This window comes from Equus quagga, chromosome 10 (genome assembly GCF_021613505.1).
Source record: "Equus quagga isolate Etosha38 chromosome 10, UCLA_HA_Equagga_1.0, whole genome shotgun sequence".
Classification (NCBI taxonomy): Eukaryota; Metazoa; Chordata; class Mammalia; order Perissodactyla; family Equidae; genus Equus; species Equus quagga.
In genome coordinates this window covers 108,687,724-108,707,422 of record NC_060276.1, presented here as the reverse complement: position 1 = coordinate 108,707,422, position 19,699 = coordinate 108,687,724, and the positions used below count along the sequence as shown (strand labels likewise).

General features: G+C 38.5%; 1 protein-coding gene across 7 annotated transcripts in view; it reads left to right on the top strand.

Annotated features, from left to right (window-relative positions):
- The window catches only part of CDKL5 (cyclin dependent kinase like 5), a 178,711-nt gene that overhangs the window by 105,267 nt on the left and 53,745 nt on the right, over positions 1-19,699 (top strand). For all 7 annotated transcript variants that reach the window (XR_006890306.1, XM_046673367.1, XM_046673366.1 and 4 more), the window contains one exon: positions 12,100-12,145. Coding sequence is in view for 5 of the 7 variants with exons in the window: in XM_046673367.1 (XP_046529323.1) it covers positions 12,100-12,145 (46 nt within the window). In the remaining 2 variants the exon portion in view is untranslated. The remainder of the gene's footprint in view (positions 1-12,099; positions 12,146-19,699) is intronic.

The following is a 19,699-nucleotide window of genomic DNA, read 5'->3' as shown; positions in this document are numbered from 1 at the left end:
GCGTACAAAACAGGAGTGAAATATTTTTAAATGCTTTAGCAGTCAAGTTACATTCCCTGCTATTTGGATGAAGAAATAAGCCATTTCCCCCAAGGAAGGGCTTCCTCAGAGAGTAAGTAGACAATGAACTGTAGAGTATAACTTTTGGAATGGTTTAAGCCATGAACAGTAGAGTAAAATAAAATCAATATTTTTTCTATTCTGTTTCATAATGCATGTTGGATATTTTAAATTACAGAGCAAAACATTTAGAACAATGACTCCTGCTGCTGCCTTATACAGTGTATGATCGGTTTAGAGAACTAGCTGTTCCGGAGCATAATTAAACCAAGTTATGTAACTGCATTTTAAATAAGTTAGTAAATTTTATGATTATTAATACCAATTAGTTACTTTGCCAACATCTTAAGAAGGGACAATTGATTCTGGGAATAAACCAGTGATTCGGGAGCTTTAGACAGTTAGTAGCAGGAGTGAGTTTTGGGTAAAAGTCTCTGTGTCCAGTATGGTGGTTCAATAATTGAGGCATGATTTTTCTGGGTTGGATGTCCTGAGAATGCTGGAGGAAATATAGGCCTAGGCCCTCCAGATATTTTTCTATTTGTCACTACTCATAAAATTTATTTTTTGTTCTTTAAGGTTTTATTCACCTGAGGAAATTTATTCTGGAAAATGTTTTTTTTTTTTAGATTGGCACCTGAGCTAACAACTGTTGCCAATCTTATGCATTTTTTTTTCCTTCTTCTCCCCAAAGCCCCCCAGTACACAGTTGTATGTTCTAGTTGTAGGTCCTTCTGGCTGTGCTATGTGGGATGCCACCTCAGCATGGCCTGATGAACAGTGCCACGTCCATGGCCAGGATCGAACCAGTGAAACCCCAGGACGCCAAAGTGGAGTGCACAAACTTCACCATTCAGCCATTGGCCGGCTCCCTGGAAAATGTTAAATGTCTTGATATAGCTTGTGCAGTTGTGGAGATAGCAATACAATTCAGGAACTCTATCTTTTTGCATTCCAAAGCAATATAATTCCAATTCTGAGGCAAAATTAAGGGTGAGGTATGGAATTATCATTAATGTTTACTTATATATTTTATCACATCCTTAGTTTGTTGTTTAAAATGTCAGCTTTTAACTAGCTCATTGTTTAAACAAAGTAAGGCATTGAAACAAGTAGCAAATTATGCCTCTCATGATAACTACAGCTGGTGACATTCTGTTGCAGACGTTGTGGGGGCACTGGCATGCTTTTGTGAATAAATTGAATTTAAAACACAGTTCTTCAGAGTTATTTTTCATATATTTTTCTTTTTTGTCTAATGATATAGGTATTATGTCACATAATATAGGTGTATTATGCGTAGCATCTCAGGGTGGTGGTAGTACAAGTAATAAAACTTGGTGTATCACCTCCTACCTCTCTGTCAAATACTCATGAAGATATTTAAAAACAAAAACAAAACTCATAAAAGTTCTATAAATTAAGAAATTAAACGTTGAAGATCATTGACAAAGTCCAGGGAGATGGATTGAAAAATACAGCCATGAACATCATGCTGTTCTATTTTCTGAACCAAAATAGGGCAAGCTATCTAAAAGGAGTGGGAAAAGACTTGGATTCATGCCCGCAGGGGCTGGAAACAGGCAGCCAGCTACAGTGGTACCTATCATCTGACCCTGTGGAGCTGGAGTTCTCTGTCCCCCCAGCCCACATCGGCACCTGTATTGCCGGACCATTTCAGAGACTAAATGCCTCAGATACAGTAAGGGAAGAAGTAGAGTAGGATTGGAAGTGGCATGTTGCATCCTAGGAGTCACAGACTCCCATGGCAAGATGTGGGGAACGTAGAGTAGTGGGAGCAGGATGTGCTAGGAAGTGTGGGCTCAGCAAACAGCTTATTGAGAGAACCCTGCCCAGGTGGTCTAGTCTCAGACCAGCCAACCCAGTGAGGAGAATGTTTGCTAGGAATCCAGGTTTTGAAATCGGGCTCAGGTGCATCAGTCTGCCTTTGAAATTCTAGTGGTGAAAAACTCAACTACCCTCTTTGCTGCCAGATGCCAGGCCTGTTGGATTTCTTCCTATCTTAGTAAGGATGAGTTAAGAAGGTGGGGCACCTTATGAAAAGACATGGGAAGATAAAGAAAACACTGCTCTGAAGATTTAAAAGCAACACATAGTTCTAAAAATGATTTTTTGTAACAAGCAGATGAAGTTATGTCTTCTGAGGGAGAACCAGAAGGAGATATGACCTCTATAGGGAGAACAAGCTGAAACAAGGCAAAAATTGCAGAAGTTGCCTGAGATAAGGAAAGAAGATAAAGAAACCTAGAATGGAGGTAATAAAAAGAATAAAACACCTATTTATCAAACATCTACTATGTGCCTGCTATTTGCGGCACTTCTGATGCAGTAGTGAACAAAACATATGAAACAATTAGGAAAGATCCAACCTAAAAGTTATAAAGTTTCCAGTGGAAAATATTAGAAAAATAGGAGTAGAAACAAAATTTAATCTTGCTGGAAAAAAACTTTTCTAAGTCCTTATTTCCAGGTAATAGTATTCAAAACACATACACACAAAAGTAGTGGGCATGTATCAATAAATTTGACTATGTAATAGTAAGTTATATTCAACAGCAACTACAACAAAACCTTAAATAATTCAATGACTACAACAATCTTGGAAAAATATTTATAACAAAATTTGGCAACAGCTTTGCATCCATGGATTAGTAAGAAAAATATTAACCTTAGTAGACCTTATTTCACTTACCAGTTGATAGAAGGAACACTTCTCGGGTCTCATTGACATCTAAAGACTTGTTTTAATGATTGTATTTAGTGTGGGTTATGGTTATTGAGTGGGTTTTCTCATATACTGCTGAAGGGAACTGTGAAATGATAGAGTTTTGGATATTAGTTTGGCAGTATTAGGGACTAATGTTCATACCCTTTGACCCAAAGGAGCAGGGTAAGAAAATGGTATCAGTGCATTAAGAGAAAGTACGTACCAAGAAGAGTTACCTGGCACCACCTGTACTGATGCTCTAGCTGATCATTCCCCACATCACTTTGAATTTGTAGTTGTTCCTTCCCAATAATGAAACAGTTACAGTATCAGAAAGTGCCTGGAAGGCTAAGTACAAATGTGTCCCCAGAGCTGTCTGTATGCTACAGTTCTGTCTATTCCTCCATTAAAAACAAAAACGTAATCCCCTTAAGAAGAATCTTTTTCCTCAGTAGCCTTTATAGCACTTTCAGATAAATTTTGTTTCCTGTAGCACAAATATGAAAGCTGGTATTTTCTTCTTTTTTTTTGATGGGCAGATGAGAAACAGAAAGACTTTGATTTACGGACATACTTACAACTCAGGGTTTGTCTTTCAGCATAATGATTAAAATGGTCACTTTTTTTTTTTTTTTTTGCACCTTCATGATCCTCCTTGCTTTTGTAAAGAACTAAAGAAAAGTGTATATTTTTAATACGTTAATGATTTGTACCCTGTTGGTTATTGCCTGATATTGTGTGCATTTTTAAAGCCTTTGCTTTGATGCAGGGACAGTCTTTTTTTTTTTCTTTCAGTTTTTTTTTAATTGAGTTATTGATAGGTTACAATCTTGTGAAATTTCAATTGTACATTAATGTTTGTCAGTCATGTTGTAGGTGCACCACTTCACCCTTTGTGCCCACCCCCACCCCACCTTTCCCCTGGTATCCACTAAACTGTTCTTGGTCCATAGTTTTAAATTCCTCATATGAGTGGAGTCATACACAGATTATCCTTCTCTCGCTGGCTTATTTCACTTAACATAATTCTCTCAAGGTCCATCCATGTTATTGCAAATGGGATGATTTTGTTCTGTTTTGCAGCTGAGTAGTATTCCATTGTATACATGTACCACATCTTCTTTATCCATTCGTCTGTTGATGGGCACTTAGGTTGCTTCCACGTCTTGGCTATTGTAAACAGTGCTGCAATAAACATTGGGGTGCACAGGACTTTTGGGATTGCTGACTTCAGGCTCTTTGGATAAATACCCAGTAGTGGGGACAGTCTTTTGTTAAAAGATTTGCTCCGACAAATCTAAAAGTATACCTACTTAGAGTGAAAAAGAACAGACCTTGGTCATTCAGAAGCCCCTTCTATATGATATGTCTGTTTTGAAGAATCTGTATATTATTAGTATTATTTTTTATTGTGGTAACATTGGTTTATAACATTATATAAATTTCAGGTGTAGATCGTTATTTGATTTCTTTGTATATTACATCATGTTCACCACCCAAAGACTAATTACAATCCATCAACACACACGTGCATAATCACTCCTTTTGCCCTCTTCCCTCCCTCCTTCCCCTCTGGTAACCACCAATCCAATCTCTGTCTCTGTGGGATTGTTTGTTGTTGTTTTTATCTTCTATTTATGAGTGAGATCATATGGTATTTGACTTTCTCCCTCTGACTTATTTCACTAAGCATAATACCCTCAAGGTCCATCCATGTTGTCACAAATAGCCACATTTCATCCTTTTTTATGGCCGAGTAATATTCTATTGTGTATAAATGCCACATCTTCCTTATCTGTTCGTCCCTTGATGAGCACCTAGGTTGCTTCCAAGTCTTGGCTATTGTGAATAATGCTGTGATGAACATAGGGGTGCATGTATCTTTATGCATTCATGTTTTCATATTCTTTGGATAAATACCCAGGAGTGGGATAGCTGGATCATATGGTAGTTCTATTCTTAATTTTTTGAGGAATCTCCATACTGTTTTCCACAGTGGCTGCACCAGTTCGCACTCCCACAAGCAGTGTGTGAGGATTCCCTTCTCTCCACATCCTCTCCAACACTTACTGCTTCCTGTCATGTTAATTATAGCCATCCTGACAAGAGTGAGGTGATATCTCATTCTAGTTTTGATTTGCATTTCCCTGATAGTTAATGATGTTGAACATCTTTTCATATGCCTGTTGGCCATCTGTATATCTTCTTTGGAGAAATATCTGTTCAGATCTTTTGCCCATTCTTTATATGGGTTGTTAGTTTTTTTGTTGTTGAGATGTGTGAGTTCTTTGTATATTTTGGACATTAGCCCCTTATGTGATATATGGTTTGCAAATATCTTCTCCCACTTGTTAGGTTGTCTTTTCGTTTTGTTGATGGTTTCCTTTGCTGTGCAGAAGCTTTTTACTTTGATGTGGTCCCATTTGTTTTTTCTATTGTTTCCTTTGTCCGGTCAGACATGGTACTTGAAAATATGCTGCTAAGACTGATGTCGAAGAGTAATGTCTAGAAGCTTAATGGTTCCAGGTCTTAATTCAAGTCTTTAATCTATTTTGAGTTAATTTTTGTGTATAGTATAAGATAATGGTCTACCTTCATTCTTTTGCATGTGGCTGTCCATTTTTCCCAACAACATTTATTAAAGAGACTCTCCTTTCTCCATCGTATGTTCTTGAATCCCTTGTTGAAGATTAGCTGCCCATAATTGTGTGGGTTTATTTCTGGTCTCTCAATTCTGTTTCATTGATCTGTGTGTCTGTTTTTGTGCCAGTACCATGCCGTCTTGGTTCTATAGCTTTGTTGTATATTTTGAAATCAGGGAGTGTGATACCTCCAGCTTTGTTCTTTTTTCTGAGGAATCCTTTGGCTATTTGGGGTCTTTTGTTGTTCCATGTAAATTTAAGGATTCTTTGTTCTATTTCTGCGAATAACGTTGTTGGAACTTTGATAGGGATTGCATTGAATCTGTAGATTGCTTTAGGAAGTATGGACATTTTAACTATGAATTCTTCCAATCCAAGAGCATGGAATATCTTTCCATTTCTTTGTGTCTTCTTCAATTTCTTTCAACAATGTTTTATAGTTTTCAGTGTACAGATCTTTCACCTCTTCCATTAAATTTATTCCTAGATATTTTATTCTTTTTCTTGCAATTGTAAATGGAATTGTATTCTTAATTTCTCTTTCTGCTACTGCTTTGCTCGTGTATAGAAACGCAACTGATTGTTTTATGTTGATTTTGTATCCTGCAACTTTACCATATTCATTTATTACTTCTAAAAGATTTTTAGTGGATTCTTTAGGGTTTTCTCTATATAAAATCATGTCATCTACAAATAGTGACAGTTTCGCTTCTTCCTTTCCAATTGGGATCCCTTTTATTTCTTTTTCTTGCCTGATTGTTCTGGCCAGGACTTCCAATACTATGTTAAATAAGATTGGTGAAAGTAGGAATCCTCATCTGATTCCTGTTCTTTGGGGATAGCTTTCAATTTTTCTCCGTTGGGAATGATATTAGCTGTGGGTTTGTCATGTATTGCCTTTATTATGTTGAGGTACTTTCCTTCCATACCCATTTTATTTAGAGTTTTTATTATAAATGGATGCTGTATGTTGACAAATGCTTTCTCTGCACATATTGAGATGATCATGTGATTTTTATTCTTCATTTTGTTAATGTGGTGTATCATGTTGATTGATTTGTGCATGTTGAACCATCCCTACATCCCTGGAATAAATCCCACTTGATCATGGTGTATGATCTTTTTTTTTCTTTGAGGAAGATTAACCCTGAGCTAACATCTGCTGCCAGTCCTCCTCTTTTTTGCTGAGGAAGACTGGCCCTGAGCTAACATCCATGCCCGTCTTCCTCTACTTTATATGCGGGACGCCTGCCACAGCATGGCCTGACAAACAGTGTGTAGGTCCATGCCTGGGATCTGAACCAGCAAACCCTGGGCTGCTGAAGCAGAACCTGCAAACTTAACCGCTGTGCCACCGGGCCGGCCCCTGTATGATCTTTTTAATGTATTGTTGTATTTAATATTTTGTTGAGAATTTTTGCGTCAATGTTCATCAGTGATATTGGCCTGTAATTTTCTTTTTTTGTCTCATCCTTGTCTGGTTTTGCTATCAGGGTAATGTTGGCTTCGTTGAATGAGTTAGGAAGCTTCCCCTCGTCAATTTTTTTGGAAGAGTTTGAGAAGGGGATAGGTATTAAATCTTCTTTGAACGTTTGGTAGAATTCACCAGGGAAGCTGTCTGGTCCTGTACTTTTATTTTTGGGGAGGTTTTTCATTACTGTTTCAATCTCCTTACTGGTGACTGGTCTATTCAAATTCTCTATTTCTTCTTGATTCAATTTTGGATGATTGTATGATTCTAAGAATTTATCCATTTCTTCTAGATTATCTAATTAGTTGGCATATAGCTTTTCATAGTGTTCTCTTATAATCTTTTGTATTTCTGAGGTATTTGTTGTAATTTCTCCTCTTTCATTTCTGATTTTATTCATTTGAGTCTTCTCTCTTTTTTTCTTGGTGAGTCTAGCTAAAGGTTTGTCAATTTTGTTTATCTTTTCAAAGAACCAGTCTTGGTTTCATTGATTTTTTCTTTTTTTTTTTTTAGTCTCTATTTCATTTATTTCTGCCTGATTTTTATTATTTCCTTCCTCCTACTGATTTAAGGCTTTGTTTGTTCTTCTTTTTCCAGTTTCTTTAGGTGCACTGTTAGATTATTTGGGATTTTTCTTGTTTGTTGAGGTAGGCCTGTATTGCTATAAACTTCCCTCTTAGAACTGCTTTTGCTTTATCCCATAAATTTTGGCATGTTGTATTTTCATTTTCACTTGTCTCCAGGTATTTCTTGATTTCTTCATTGACACAATAGTTGTTCAGTAGCATTTTCTTTAATCTCCACATATTTGTGGCTTTTCCAGTTTTCTTTCTGTAGTCAGTTTCTAGTTTCATACCTTTGTGGTCAGAAAAGATGCTTGGTACTATTTCAGTCTTCTTAAATTTATTGAGACTTATTTTGTGGCCTAATATGTGATCAGTCCTGAAGAATGTTCCATGTGCATTTGAAAGGAATGTGTATTCTGTGGTTTTTTGATGGAATGTTCTGTGTATATCTACTAAGTCCATCTGGTGTAATGTGTTAAGGCCAATGTTTTCTTATTGATCTTCTGTTTGGATGATCTATCCGTTGGTGTAAGTGGAATCTTAAAGTCCCCTGCTGTTATTGTGTTACTGTCTCTTTCTCCTTTTATGTTTGTCAATAATTGCTTTATAAATCTAGGTGTTCCTATGTTGGGTACATAGATATTTACCAGTGTTATATCCTTTTGTTGGATTGTTCCCTTTATCATTATGTAATGCCCTTCTTTGTCTCTTGTTACAGTTTTTCTTTTAAAGTCTATTTTGTCTGATGTAAGTATTGCTACCCCTGCTTTCTTTTCTTTGCCATTTGCGTACAGTATCTTCCATCCCTTTACTTTCAGTTTGTGAGTGTCTTTAGGTCTGAAGTGTATCTCTCTCTTTTTTTTTTTATAGATTTTATTTTTTTCCTTTTTCTCCCCAAAGCCCCCTGGTACATAGTTGTATTTTCTTTGTTGTGGGTCCTTCTAGTTGTGGCATGTGGGACGCTGCCTCAGCGTGGTTTGAGGACCTGTGCCATGTCCGCGCCCAGGATTCGAACCAACAAAACATTGGGTCACCTGCACTGGAGCACGTGAACTTAACCACTTGGCTACAGGGCCAGCCCCTGAAGTGTATCTCTTGTATGCAGCATATATGTGGGTCTTGTTTTTTTTATCGAATCAGCCACCCTATGCCTTTTGATTGGAACATTTAGTCCATTTACATTTAAAGTAGCTATTGATAAGTATCTACTTATTGCCATTTTGTTACTTTTTTCTTGGCGTTTTGGTGGTTCTCTGTTCCTTTCTTCTTTTGCTCTCTTTGTGACTTGATGGCTTTCTTTAGTATTATGTTTGGGTTCCTTTCTCTTAATTATTTGTGCATTTATTATAGGTTTCTGGTTTGTGATTACAGTGAGGTTCATATATGATAATCTAAGTATATAGCAATCTTTATTGAGTTGATGATCTCTTTAGTTTGACCTCTTTGTAAAAACTATTCTTTTAGTCCCCTTATCCCACATTTTATGTTTTTGAATTCATAGCTAACCACTTATTTTTTGTGTGTGTATCCGTTACCCTCTTATCATTCAAATCGGTTATTTTAATACTTTTGTCTTGACCTTAAAATTATCTTCATAGGTGGTTGACCTGCTACCTTTATGGTATTTTTGCCTTTATCAGTGATTTAATTGCCTTTTTTAAAAATAATTTTCTTATTCTTACTTGTAGTCTTCTCTTTCCCACTTAAATAAGTCCCTCTAGCATTTCTTGTAAAACTAGTTTCTCAGTGATAAACTCCTTTAATTTTTGCTTGTCTAGGAAATTCTTTATCTTTCCTTCCATTCTGAATAATAACCTTGCTGGGTAGAGTATTCTTTTTTTTTTCTTCTCCCCAAAGCCCCCCCAGTACGTAGTTGTGTATATTCTAGTTGTGAGTGCCTCTGGTTGTGGCATGTGGGATGCCGCCTCAACGTGGCCTGACAAGTGGTGCTATGTCCACTCTGGGATCTGAACAGGCAAAACTCTGGGCCACCTAAGTGGAGCGCATGAACTTAACCACTCAGCCACAGGACTGGCCTCAAGGGTAGAGTATTCTTGGATGTAGGTTTTTTCCTTTTAACATTTTAAATATATCGTGCCACTCCCTTCTAGCCTGTAAAGTTTCTACCGAGAAGTCAGCTGATAGCCTATGGGCTTTCCTTTGTATGTCACTTGTTGCCTTTCTCTTGCTGCTTTTCAGATTCTCTCTTTATCTTTAATTTTGGATATTTTAATTATAATGTGTCTTGGTGTGCCCCTCTTTGGGTTTATCTAGTTTGGTGCTCTCTGTACTTCCTGTACCTGGATGTCTGTTTCCTTCCTTAGGAAAGTTTTCAGCTATTATTTCTTCAGATAGATTCTCTGCCCCTTTGTCTCTCTCTTCCTCTTCTGGGACGCCTATAATATGGATGTTAATGCGCTTGATGTTGTCCCAGAGGTCCCTTAGAATGTTCTCGCCCTTTTTAATTCTTTTTTCTTTTATTTGTTTCTCTTGGGTGATTTCTTCTAGTCTTTCGTCCAGATTGCTGATCCATTCTTCTGTATCATCTACTCGGCTGTTCAGTCCCACTGGTGAATTTGTCTTTTCCAGTATTGTATTCTTCATTTCTGATTGGTTCTTTTTTATATTTTCCAATTCATTGTTGATGTTCTCACTGACTTCATCCATTCTTCTCCCAACATCAGTGAGAATCCTTATGACTTTTTGTTTGAACTCTCTCTCAGGTATATTGTTTATTTTGTTTCATTTAGTTCTTTTTATGGGGTTTTGTCCTGTTCCCTTGCTTGGAACATATTCCTTTGCTTCCTCATTTTGCCTCTTTCTCTGTGCTTATATCTGTGTGTTAGGTGGGTCAGCTATGTCTCCTGATCTTGGAGAGGTGGCCTTATGTAAGAGATGCCTTATGAGGCCTAGCAGTGTGCTTCCCTCTTGTCACCAGTTCCAAATGTTCCAGGAGTTACCCGTGTGGGCTACATGTGTCTGTCTGTTGTGGCAGTGTTGTTCTTGCTGCAGGTACCCAGGGAGGCTATGCTGGCCCCCTGGCTTGCTGGTTGTAATGCTCAGCTACATTTGGCTACTATGGACCCTTCATCAGTTTATCGAGTTTGGGAATCCCCAGTACAGTTGGCTGCAATGTCTAATAGCACATTCCCGTTGCAGTTTTTCTCTTAAGTGGGTGGGCCTCCAGCTTGTCTGGTTCCTAGGCTCAGGGCTTACAATTACTGTAGGGCTCCAGCCTGCAAGGTTGTTGTCAGCTCTCTCAGAATTGCAGCTGAGTGGGGCTGATCCCCTACATGGCCGTTTCAGAAACACAGGTCTTCTGCCGCTGACAAGCCCCACGGCCCTCAGGTCCATACATATCATCAACACAGTCCTGGCCCATGCATATGTCCTGACCCCCTAAAGCAGACCTCGTCACCCCACTGCAGAGGCCCCCACACACTCTACACACTCCTTGCACATGCCCTGCCCCCGAGAGGCGAACCCTCTTGCCTGCCTGCACATCATCCAAGCACCTAGTCTATACAGGCTGACAAATTGCCCAAGAGCTTGCTATTGGGTGGAGCCAGTCCCTCGGGTGGGCTGCCTTCCCTGGCTGAGATGGGTTAAATTGGCACTCTAGTGGGTGGGGCAGACCCCTGAGATAACAGACCAGGGGAAGAACTCCAATGGAGTCTCCCAGTGTCTGTGTCAGTTCGCCTGTACTAGGTCACAATAATGGCTGCCCCCAATGTCTCAGTCCCTGGAGAGGTCTCACCTCTCACTGAGATGCGTTCAGAGCCTATCAGGTGATGAGTCTTTTTTCAAGAAAGAACTGTGCACCTTTCTGGTGATTTTTGGTTGCTTTTCGAAATGGGTGAATTTGTGCTGTATATTATTTTTACCAGAAGCTTTTTTATTCCTTTTATTGATGAGAATTAGACGTGAGTTATTTAACCTAGTGGTACTTAGTTCTTAGCATTTCCATTTTCTTTCCAGCCCTCATTTGCTTCTCCTCTAACCAAAAAAGACAAAAAAAGAATAGATTTGTGATATCTCAGTTTAAAGTAGAGTCCTGCTCACAAACCACTTCTGTTAGTTTAAGAGAGCTAAATAAGGGCAGGGGGAAGGTGGTTCTTAGTATTTGGTGGTAAATGTTTATCCTACTTTGGATTCGAAATGACTTTCAATAGGGAATAGCTGGTGTACAACTAGTTATGTTTGTTAGGAAAAGGGAAGTGAAGGGAGGAGAATTGGAAGAGGCATTCTGTTACCAGCAACTACTAGGTATTGTAGAAGCCTTTTCTCTGGTCGTAGAAGCCCAATTAAAATGTGTCCCTGGGTTTCAGAGGCAGTACAGATGCTGGTGTATTGTCTCATCCTGGCACTTTTGTGTAGCCTGAAGATGTTGACGGTCTCTACTCTTTGTCCCCCAATCCCTCCCCCTTCTCCTTTTCCTTCCCTGACAATGTCTGCGGGGTGGTAAGAAAGAGAATTTTGGGACCAAGAAATGAGGGACTGAGAAGGAGGAGGATCTGCTTTTTACTCTCTGGGTTCTTGCTACTCTGTCCTAGAATATACCCCCAGGAAATTGGGATTCCCAGTCTGAAAAACACTGAAGAATGACTTATTTCTGCCTCTTTTCCTTTGCAGGAAACACATGAAATTGTGGCAATCAAGAAATTCAAGGACAGTGAAGGTATATATATGGGTTTTTTTCTTTCTGTATTTAGTTTCTGTGACTAGAATGTGGTAGAGATGGGATCTAGCTGATCAGACTCTGTTCCTGAGATTTTAAATTCTCAATCTCAGAAAGTAAATATAGCTTATTTATAATCATGCTTTGCTTTGAAACATCTAGTTCCTACTGTGTGAATCTTTTCAAGTCACGTGATATTAGAAAACTCATCTTGTATTTTAAGATATTGGAAATCTTGCTTCAAATGCCTGATAGAAGGTGTACTATTTAAGCTGTTCCTAAATATTATTAAAATGAGAAAACTAATTTGAAGTAAATACTTCTGTGGGTTCACACAAGTAGAGAGTGCTGTATGAAAGGCTTCAGTATTGAATACTGTGCTCTCCGGTTCCTGGTCAGTTAGAAATTCAAGGATGAGTGGTTGGTAGACAGTAGTGAGTGAGTGATTTTATATTTAGAATAGCTTATTGGGAGAATAAAACTTCAAGAAGAAATACCATAGTTGGAGGCCTTGGTCACACGTCCAGACCATTTCAAATGGAGTATTAAAATTACCCTATGCTGGGCAAGAAAATTTAAGATAAAGTATTAAAAAAGTAATGTACAAAAACAATAAATAAAGCATTTCAGTAGTTCATTAGGTTTTAAATCTAGACTATTGGCCATCCAAAGATAGCCAAGTAGAAAAACTGACCACAAAGACACACATGGCCTTTAGAAAATCTCTAAGCAGCATTTTTCCTTTTTGTTTTTGACAGAGATCTACAGTAGAAATATTTTTTATGTCCTAACTCATTATCCACATACATAACGTCCTATATATAACTGAAGCAGAAGCGTCACAGAACTACTTTATTTTAGTAATGTGAGGTTCTCCATTTTCCATTCTTTCCTGCTGATATAAATTCATATAAATGCCTATTGTGGCATCAAATACATTGATTTCAACACTAATGAGTCACAACCTGCCATTCGAAAAATAGCTCTCCAGGCGTAAGAGGCGCCAGCATAGCATCAACCTCCATATCTAATTGGAATTTGACAATAGCAGTCTTAGCCTACCTTCATCAGCACACATTGACTGAGTACTGTAACTCACCAGCCTTTATATTTGTGAACAGTTTCATCACCTTTACCTTAGAGACTTAGCAAACTAAATAACAAAAAGTCCTGGGTTAGATCCAGCAGTGTTTGATGTAACCCAACTCTGATGTGCTGGTTATGTGGAGCACATGCACATCAGCTGGGACATTTAGCAGCCGTTGTCTTGGCAGCCTCAAAGAGAAGGCAGGAAAAAATGCTTTTAGCTTGTTCTAAAAACAAAACAAAACAAAACTGCTTCAAATGATGTTGTCTAACAGGAAGCAATAGCCCCAGGCCAGCACACTATGAGATCACTGGAAATGAGCTCTTTGAGCAGGGGCTTTGGGCTAACCACAGGTGGCCAAGAGAAAAGTGGAGATCTACTAAAAAAGAGGGTTGCAACAGTAGATCAAAGCGTAACCTTCTCATGTGTATAAAGACTTCTGGCTGTGCATTCATCTTGTAAGGCACATCATCAAGCGTCTGTTGCCACTAAAAATAATAATTGTCATCAAATTTTTGAAAAGCAGTACAATCTAGGCCACGTATGCCATTGCTTTTTTTAAAAAAACTAAGTAACGTATTCTTCACAATGTCTATCCTATGCATACTAATTTTTAGCTTCAATTAAGTGATATATTTGTACTTGTGTTAATGATACCTTCAGAGTGGCAATCAAGAGTGTATCTGTTGAAATTCACTGAGCGCTGAGCCAGGTTCTGTCAGAGCTATGAAGGTAAATCAGGTGCGGATACTTTTAGGAAGCTTATGACCTATTAGTAGAACTAAGATCTGTAAGTAAATTCAGTAAAACAGAGTAGAAAGCAATCAGTGTCTGAATGAATTTGCATAATTTCGAGGAGAGAGAGATTGTTTCTAGCTGTTGCATCCTGGGAGTGTATGAATAATCTAGACGTTATAGGAAACATTTGATCAGCCCTTATTTTACCGAGCTGACAAAACATGAATCCACTCTGCCCTGTCTCTGCCAAGCATTATCAGTTACCATACCTCGCAGGCATGCAGCCTTCTCCCCGACCCACCTTGCAGATAGACACCTTTGTGGATATGCCTGTACATACTTCCAGAGGGACACTTCCTAAACACTTCTGTGATCGACTCTGAAGACATATCCAATTATTCATAAGTGTTTAGTTCCAATCCTATTCTAGGCACACTTTCTTACGGGTTCCAGTTCCTCCTGGGAGATCTTATACTCTCTTTTCTGTCTTTACCCTTTTCTTCCTGTCAGTGGTATCTTGCTTGATGGAAAGTAAGGGAACGTGAGTGGTGAACAACCCTTTTGGAGTGTGAAGTGTTCATAGATAGTCTAGTACAGATGAGGATGTCCACTCAACCCCTATGGAAACCACTTAATTCTGAATCAATTTATCATCTTCAATTTCAGTCAGGCCAATTATAATAAAAAATAGAGTTTCATGATAATATTGCCCTTATTGTCATATAGCTCTCATTAATCTCTTTTATTACTCTGCAAATACTCTTTTGATATTATGATAGTGACTTTTCTAAATCCAATGTTTAAAAATCTTTGTGAAGATAATAAAATAATCCTATGAAAACATTGTTAAACTGAAATAGGATCTGAACTTGGTCTGACCCACGTTCAAGCCAGACAAGTATTCTTACAGTGATTGTATTAAGGGATATTTTATAAGAGTATATATTACCTCTGTTAGCTTTAAGAGATTATGATAATGTCCTATTTTCTTGTTAAATTCATGTGTATCCACAAATTTGTGTAAAACGTTTTTGAAACTACATTTTAAGGTGGACTACTATTTAGTTCAAGAAGTCCTTATCATCCCAGAATAATAGATCACTATTTAAAAGGGGAACCAAAATTTTATAGTGAATGAAAGGTTGGATAGGGACTTTTAAGTTGGGAAAATGAAACTCAAATTACGAAAATAAGTTTATCTTATAGTTAACACAATTTAGGTTATAATAGCAACTATGTACCATTTCTGAGAAGAAAGAATCAAGTCTTTTGGGGAGGAGGGACAATTTTTACAGTAAAACTGTAGGCTAGGTCAGTGAATGACTTTCACAATAAGAAGAGGGTTATTAAAAAATACATGAGGGGCCGGCTCTGTGGCCGAGTGGTTAAGTTCACGCGCTCTGCTTCGGCACCCCAGGGTTTTGCTGGTTCTGATCCTGAGCATGGACATGGCACCACTCATCAGGCCACGTTGAGGCGGCATCTCACATGCTACAACTAGAAGGACCCACAACTAATAATATACAACTATGTACTGGGGAGATTTGGGGAGAAAAAGCAGGAAAAAAAAAAGATTGGCAACAGTTGTTAGCTCACGTGCCAATCTTTAAAAAAAAAAAATACATGAAAAGCTTTGTCAGTTTACTCTTCATTTTTGTGTGTTCCTGTCTTTCTTTATCCTTGTCGGTTTTTATTCTCCAGTTGTTAGCTGATGTAACTCTATTAGATCACTTATCAGAGCCTTTGCCTATGATTCTTCCTGAAAGACTTTGACATACTGGGTGGGGATAAAAACTCCTGTTAAAAAGAAGGAATGTTTGAGTGATATCATTTTTATCTGAGATTGCTTCGTTAATATTTTCTTGTTTTGATGACTTTTGCTTCTTTATACATTATCATAAATGTGGAGTCTCGATAATAAATTCTTAATGATACCCTGAGTGATAGTATTATGTTTGTCTATTAATGTAGGTTTGCACAGAGAAACATTAATAATAAACACCTAACCAACCAGAAGTCTCCATAGAATTAGTTCTGCGCAGTATTTGGATTTTCTTAGAAAAATGACCACAGACCAAAAAGATTCTAGAGATTATTTAGTTAAAAGGTACTTTTCAGACTATGTATAATGATAAATTTAGCCTAATTCTCCTACCCTTCCTATAACTCTAATCTTGTACAATGAGATTTGATGTTCAGATATTCTAATCTTCTATCACTATTGGATCATCATTCTCATGCACACACATATATAAGTTTCTGCCAGCCTCAATTTATTAAATAATCCAAGATCCCTGATTTAGACTAGATTGCTTTGGACCAGCAAGAATTAAAAACATTGTCTGTTCAACCTTTACTTGAGGAGGTCCTGTGGCCTAGAACTTATTTTTGATGTACATTTGGATCTTCTGATGTGACGACAGCTTTTGCTTTTTTGGACTTTTCAGTCCTTCCCTGAGTTTACAGGTGATGGGGTAGGGAGGGATCCTCCCTACTTGTCAGTGGGCCTCAGTACATGGCAAGGAGGCTGCCTCTCAGGGAGCTGTGTAACAGTCTACGGTGAAGATGGAATTTAGCTTGTGTCTGCTTTTGTATCAAATAAAATTGCTTGCATTTCATATCCTGCTGCTGTTTATGTTTTATGCAAATAAATATTGTTCTCTTGGAATGCACGTATTTATTCTTAATCATGAGAAAATGTTTAACTGATCATCCATTCTTTCCTTCAATTGATTTCATCCTTATTTTCACCCAAACACTAGAAAGCTCTATTGTGATCTCTGGATCGAGGTAACTTTTGTTTCTTATTTTGTATAGTGGAACAAAACAAGAATTCATAATCTTTGGTCCTTAAATTCAAGAGCCTGATTTCTCTGTAAGAGAGACCTTGAAACAAACTTTCCAACCCTTGGTTAAACAGAGAATTCAATAACTAAGCTTGAGCATTCTGGCTAGTCATGATTTCACCACACTTCCTTTTAATGTCCAAAATGAGTCTCTTTCAAACGTCAGGGATTCTTCTAGGATTTGGTGAACATTTTGCACCTTTCATGATTTAATAAATTTACATTCGGCTTTACTTAGCCTTCATCTCTGAAGATTTAAGGGTTCTCATCTTTTTCTGGTATATATGACAGCAGCACCACCATTCCACTCCCCTGGCCATGTTAATTGTCCTCCTGTTGATGTTTCTTCTTCAGTCGGGGCAACTAGACTCAAACATGGTACCCTTATGGTTTTGTGCAAGGATGGGTTGACCACCCTCCCTTGCTTCCACTGTACCTGTTTATAGGTCCATATGGGGGGCCCTCTTTGGCTATACAAGAATGTCAGGTTTGTGATTTCATAAAGTAGGTTACAGCTATTTCTAGATTTCTTTTCTAAGCCCACAGTTCTTTAAAAATAGAGCTACAATAGAGTTTCTGCTAATCTTTAGATTTTTCTCTTTTTATCACTTACTTGTCTTTGCATTTCTTTTACTCCTTGTGATCTTTCTTCTTGAAAGTTGTTTTCTTTAGTGAATCTTCCTTCTTATTTTTTACATATGTTAACTTGCCTAACTGGCAAGCTTAGAAGTAGGTTAGTTTTTTTACGTAGTGTCCTTTTTCTACCTTACCAATTATTCTTCACTCAGTAGAACTTATATAACTTTGTCAGGGTTGCCTGTACTAAGCCAAACACCCTCAGTAGTAACTGATGACCAGATCCACCAGCATGCACTTAAGCAGGAATCGCATGGAAGTACCAGCTCTTAGAGCTGGAAGGACCTTCAGAATCATCTGGTAGAACCCCAACTCCAGTTTACAGCTGAGGAACCCAAGGCCCAAAACTGTACAGTTAGCATGTGATTAACTGGGACTAAGATGCAGACCCCAGGATCTTTGTTGAGTTTTTCTTCTGCACACACCATGCTGCTTTGCCACTCAGCTAAGCAGTAACAGAGTCTAGACCTGAGCCTGGGTGTTCCACTCACTCTCCAAAGCTCACTCGCTGCCTTACACCATGTCGTCTACGTCCCTGTGTTCTACTCAGTGTGACATTCCCTTCATTCACCCTGAGAAAGTTATTCTTTCTAGACTTGGTTTCTTCGTTTGTAAACTGGAGGAGCCTATCCTAAATAAAGAATCCACGGGATTATTTCCACTGGAAGGCAGGGATTTTTGTGCTCACGTCAGTGGGCTGTGCTACCACCTTTAAAAAAACTGCCTCACTGAAGAGCTTTGCTACTTTCTGAACCTCTGAGGAGAGAAGCATGTGTAAGTGGAATGGGCATTCCTTTTCCCCATCAGCTGATCGTTTACTGCCACAATTTTCATCATAATGTACAAGGTAAGCCAGGAATCTTAAAAGTTCTCAGAGAGACAAAAAAATTGACAGGATATACCAAGTAATGAAATAATGAAAAGTAGACCATTTTGTTTGCACTTAGGGAATTAATAACTCCACTTCCTGCCGGTTCCCATTCGTTACAATCTTAATGTTGAAGTGCTTACCTCAACTTTTTTTTTTTTTTTTAAAGATTTTTTTCTTTTATTTTTTCCTTTTTCTCCCCAAAGCCCCCCGGTACATAGTTGTATACTCTTTGTTGTGGGTCCTTCCAGTTGTGGCATGTGGGACGCTGCCTCAGCGTGGCTTGATGAGCAGTGTCATGTCCGCGCCCAGGATTCGAACCAACGAAACACTGGGCCGCCTGCAGCGGAGCGCGCGAACTTAACCGCTCGGCCACGGGGCCAGCCCCGCTTACCTCAACTTTTAATAACTATGACTGGCATAAATTAGAGAAGTCTTCATTTCATAAAAGATAGCCTGCTTAAATGAGGTGGCTTTGGCACTGCATGCTAGGTGATTTTGTGAGCTGCTTTTTCAAGATTCATTTTTCTTCTCTCTATAGCCATTGTTAGGTAGAGTCAGTATAGATTTGAATGATGTATATATAAGAAAGTACCAAAATTTAATGAGGTTTAGGCTCATAATGAGATTTTAATGAAAAGAAATCATAGATTATTAGATTTGGAAAAGGCCATGGGATTTTTTAGGGTGTGTGCGGGGGGATGCCCGTGGCTTGCCCATAGTCATGTGTCACAGTGCTAGGTGGTTAAAAGGATTCAAAGTCCAGGTCTCCCAAATCTTACTCCATTGTTCCTTCTACTAAAGCCATCCTGCTTCAGCCGTTCTGAGGTGGCCTTATCTGTTAAGCAAAGTGAAACTGCCACAAGTTGCTAATAATACAAAGCTCCCTTTTTTCAGTGGCTTTTTGGGCACCAAGAATTCACCAAGCATTTGATTAGAAAAGATACACCAGCTGTATTTACTGTGGACTTTGTTGCAACACTTATTTGTACCCAGCTCCAGCATAGCTTATGGATGCTGTTAATGATTCAATATATATGTGTTCTTGACCTTTAGTGCTATCAGTCTTCTGGGGACCTCCATTTTTCCTAATCACATACTGTAGAAGATAAGCAGGGGCAGAGGTGAAGAGGGGAAAATAAATTGTTTGTCTTGTTGCCTGAAAAGCTGCCCTTTCAAAGTTCTAGAGAGAGGAGATTGAAAGCACTGCACTCAAAACTGAGAGGGCAAAGTGCTTATTGATTGCCATCACATTGCTGCTTCCCCTAAGGCTTAAGGGAGCAAGAGCTGGCCACATATGAGCAAAGATTTCCTCAGGGCACCGGGGCAAGTATTTGGGTAGGAAGTATTTCTTCATCCCCTCTCTGTGGCAGGTACAG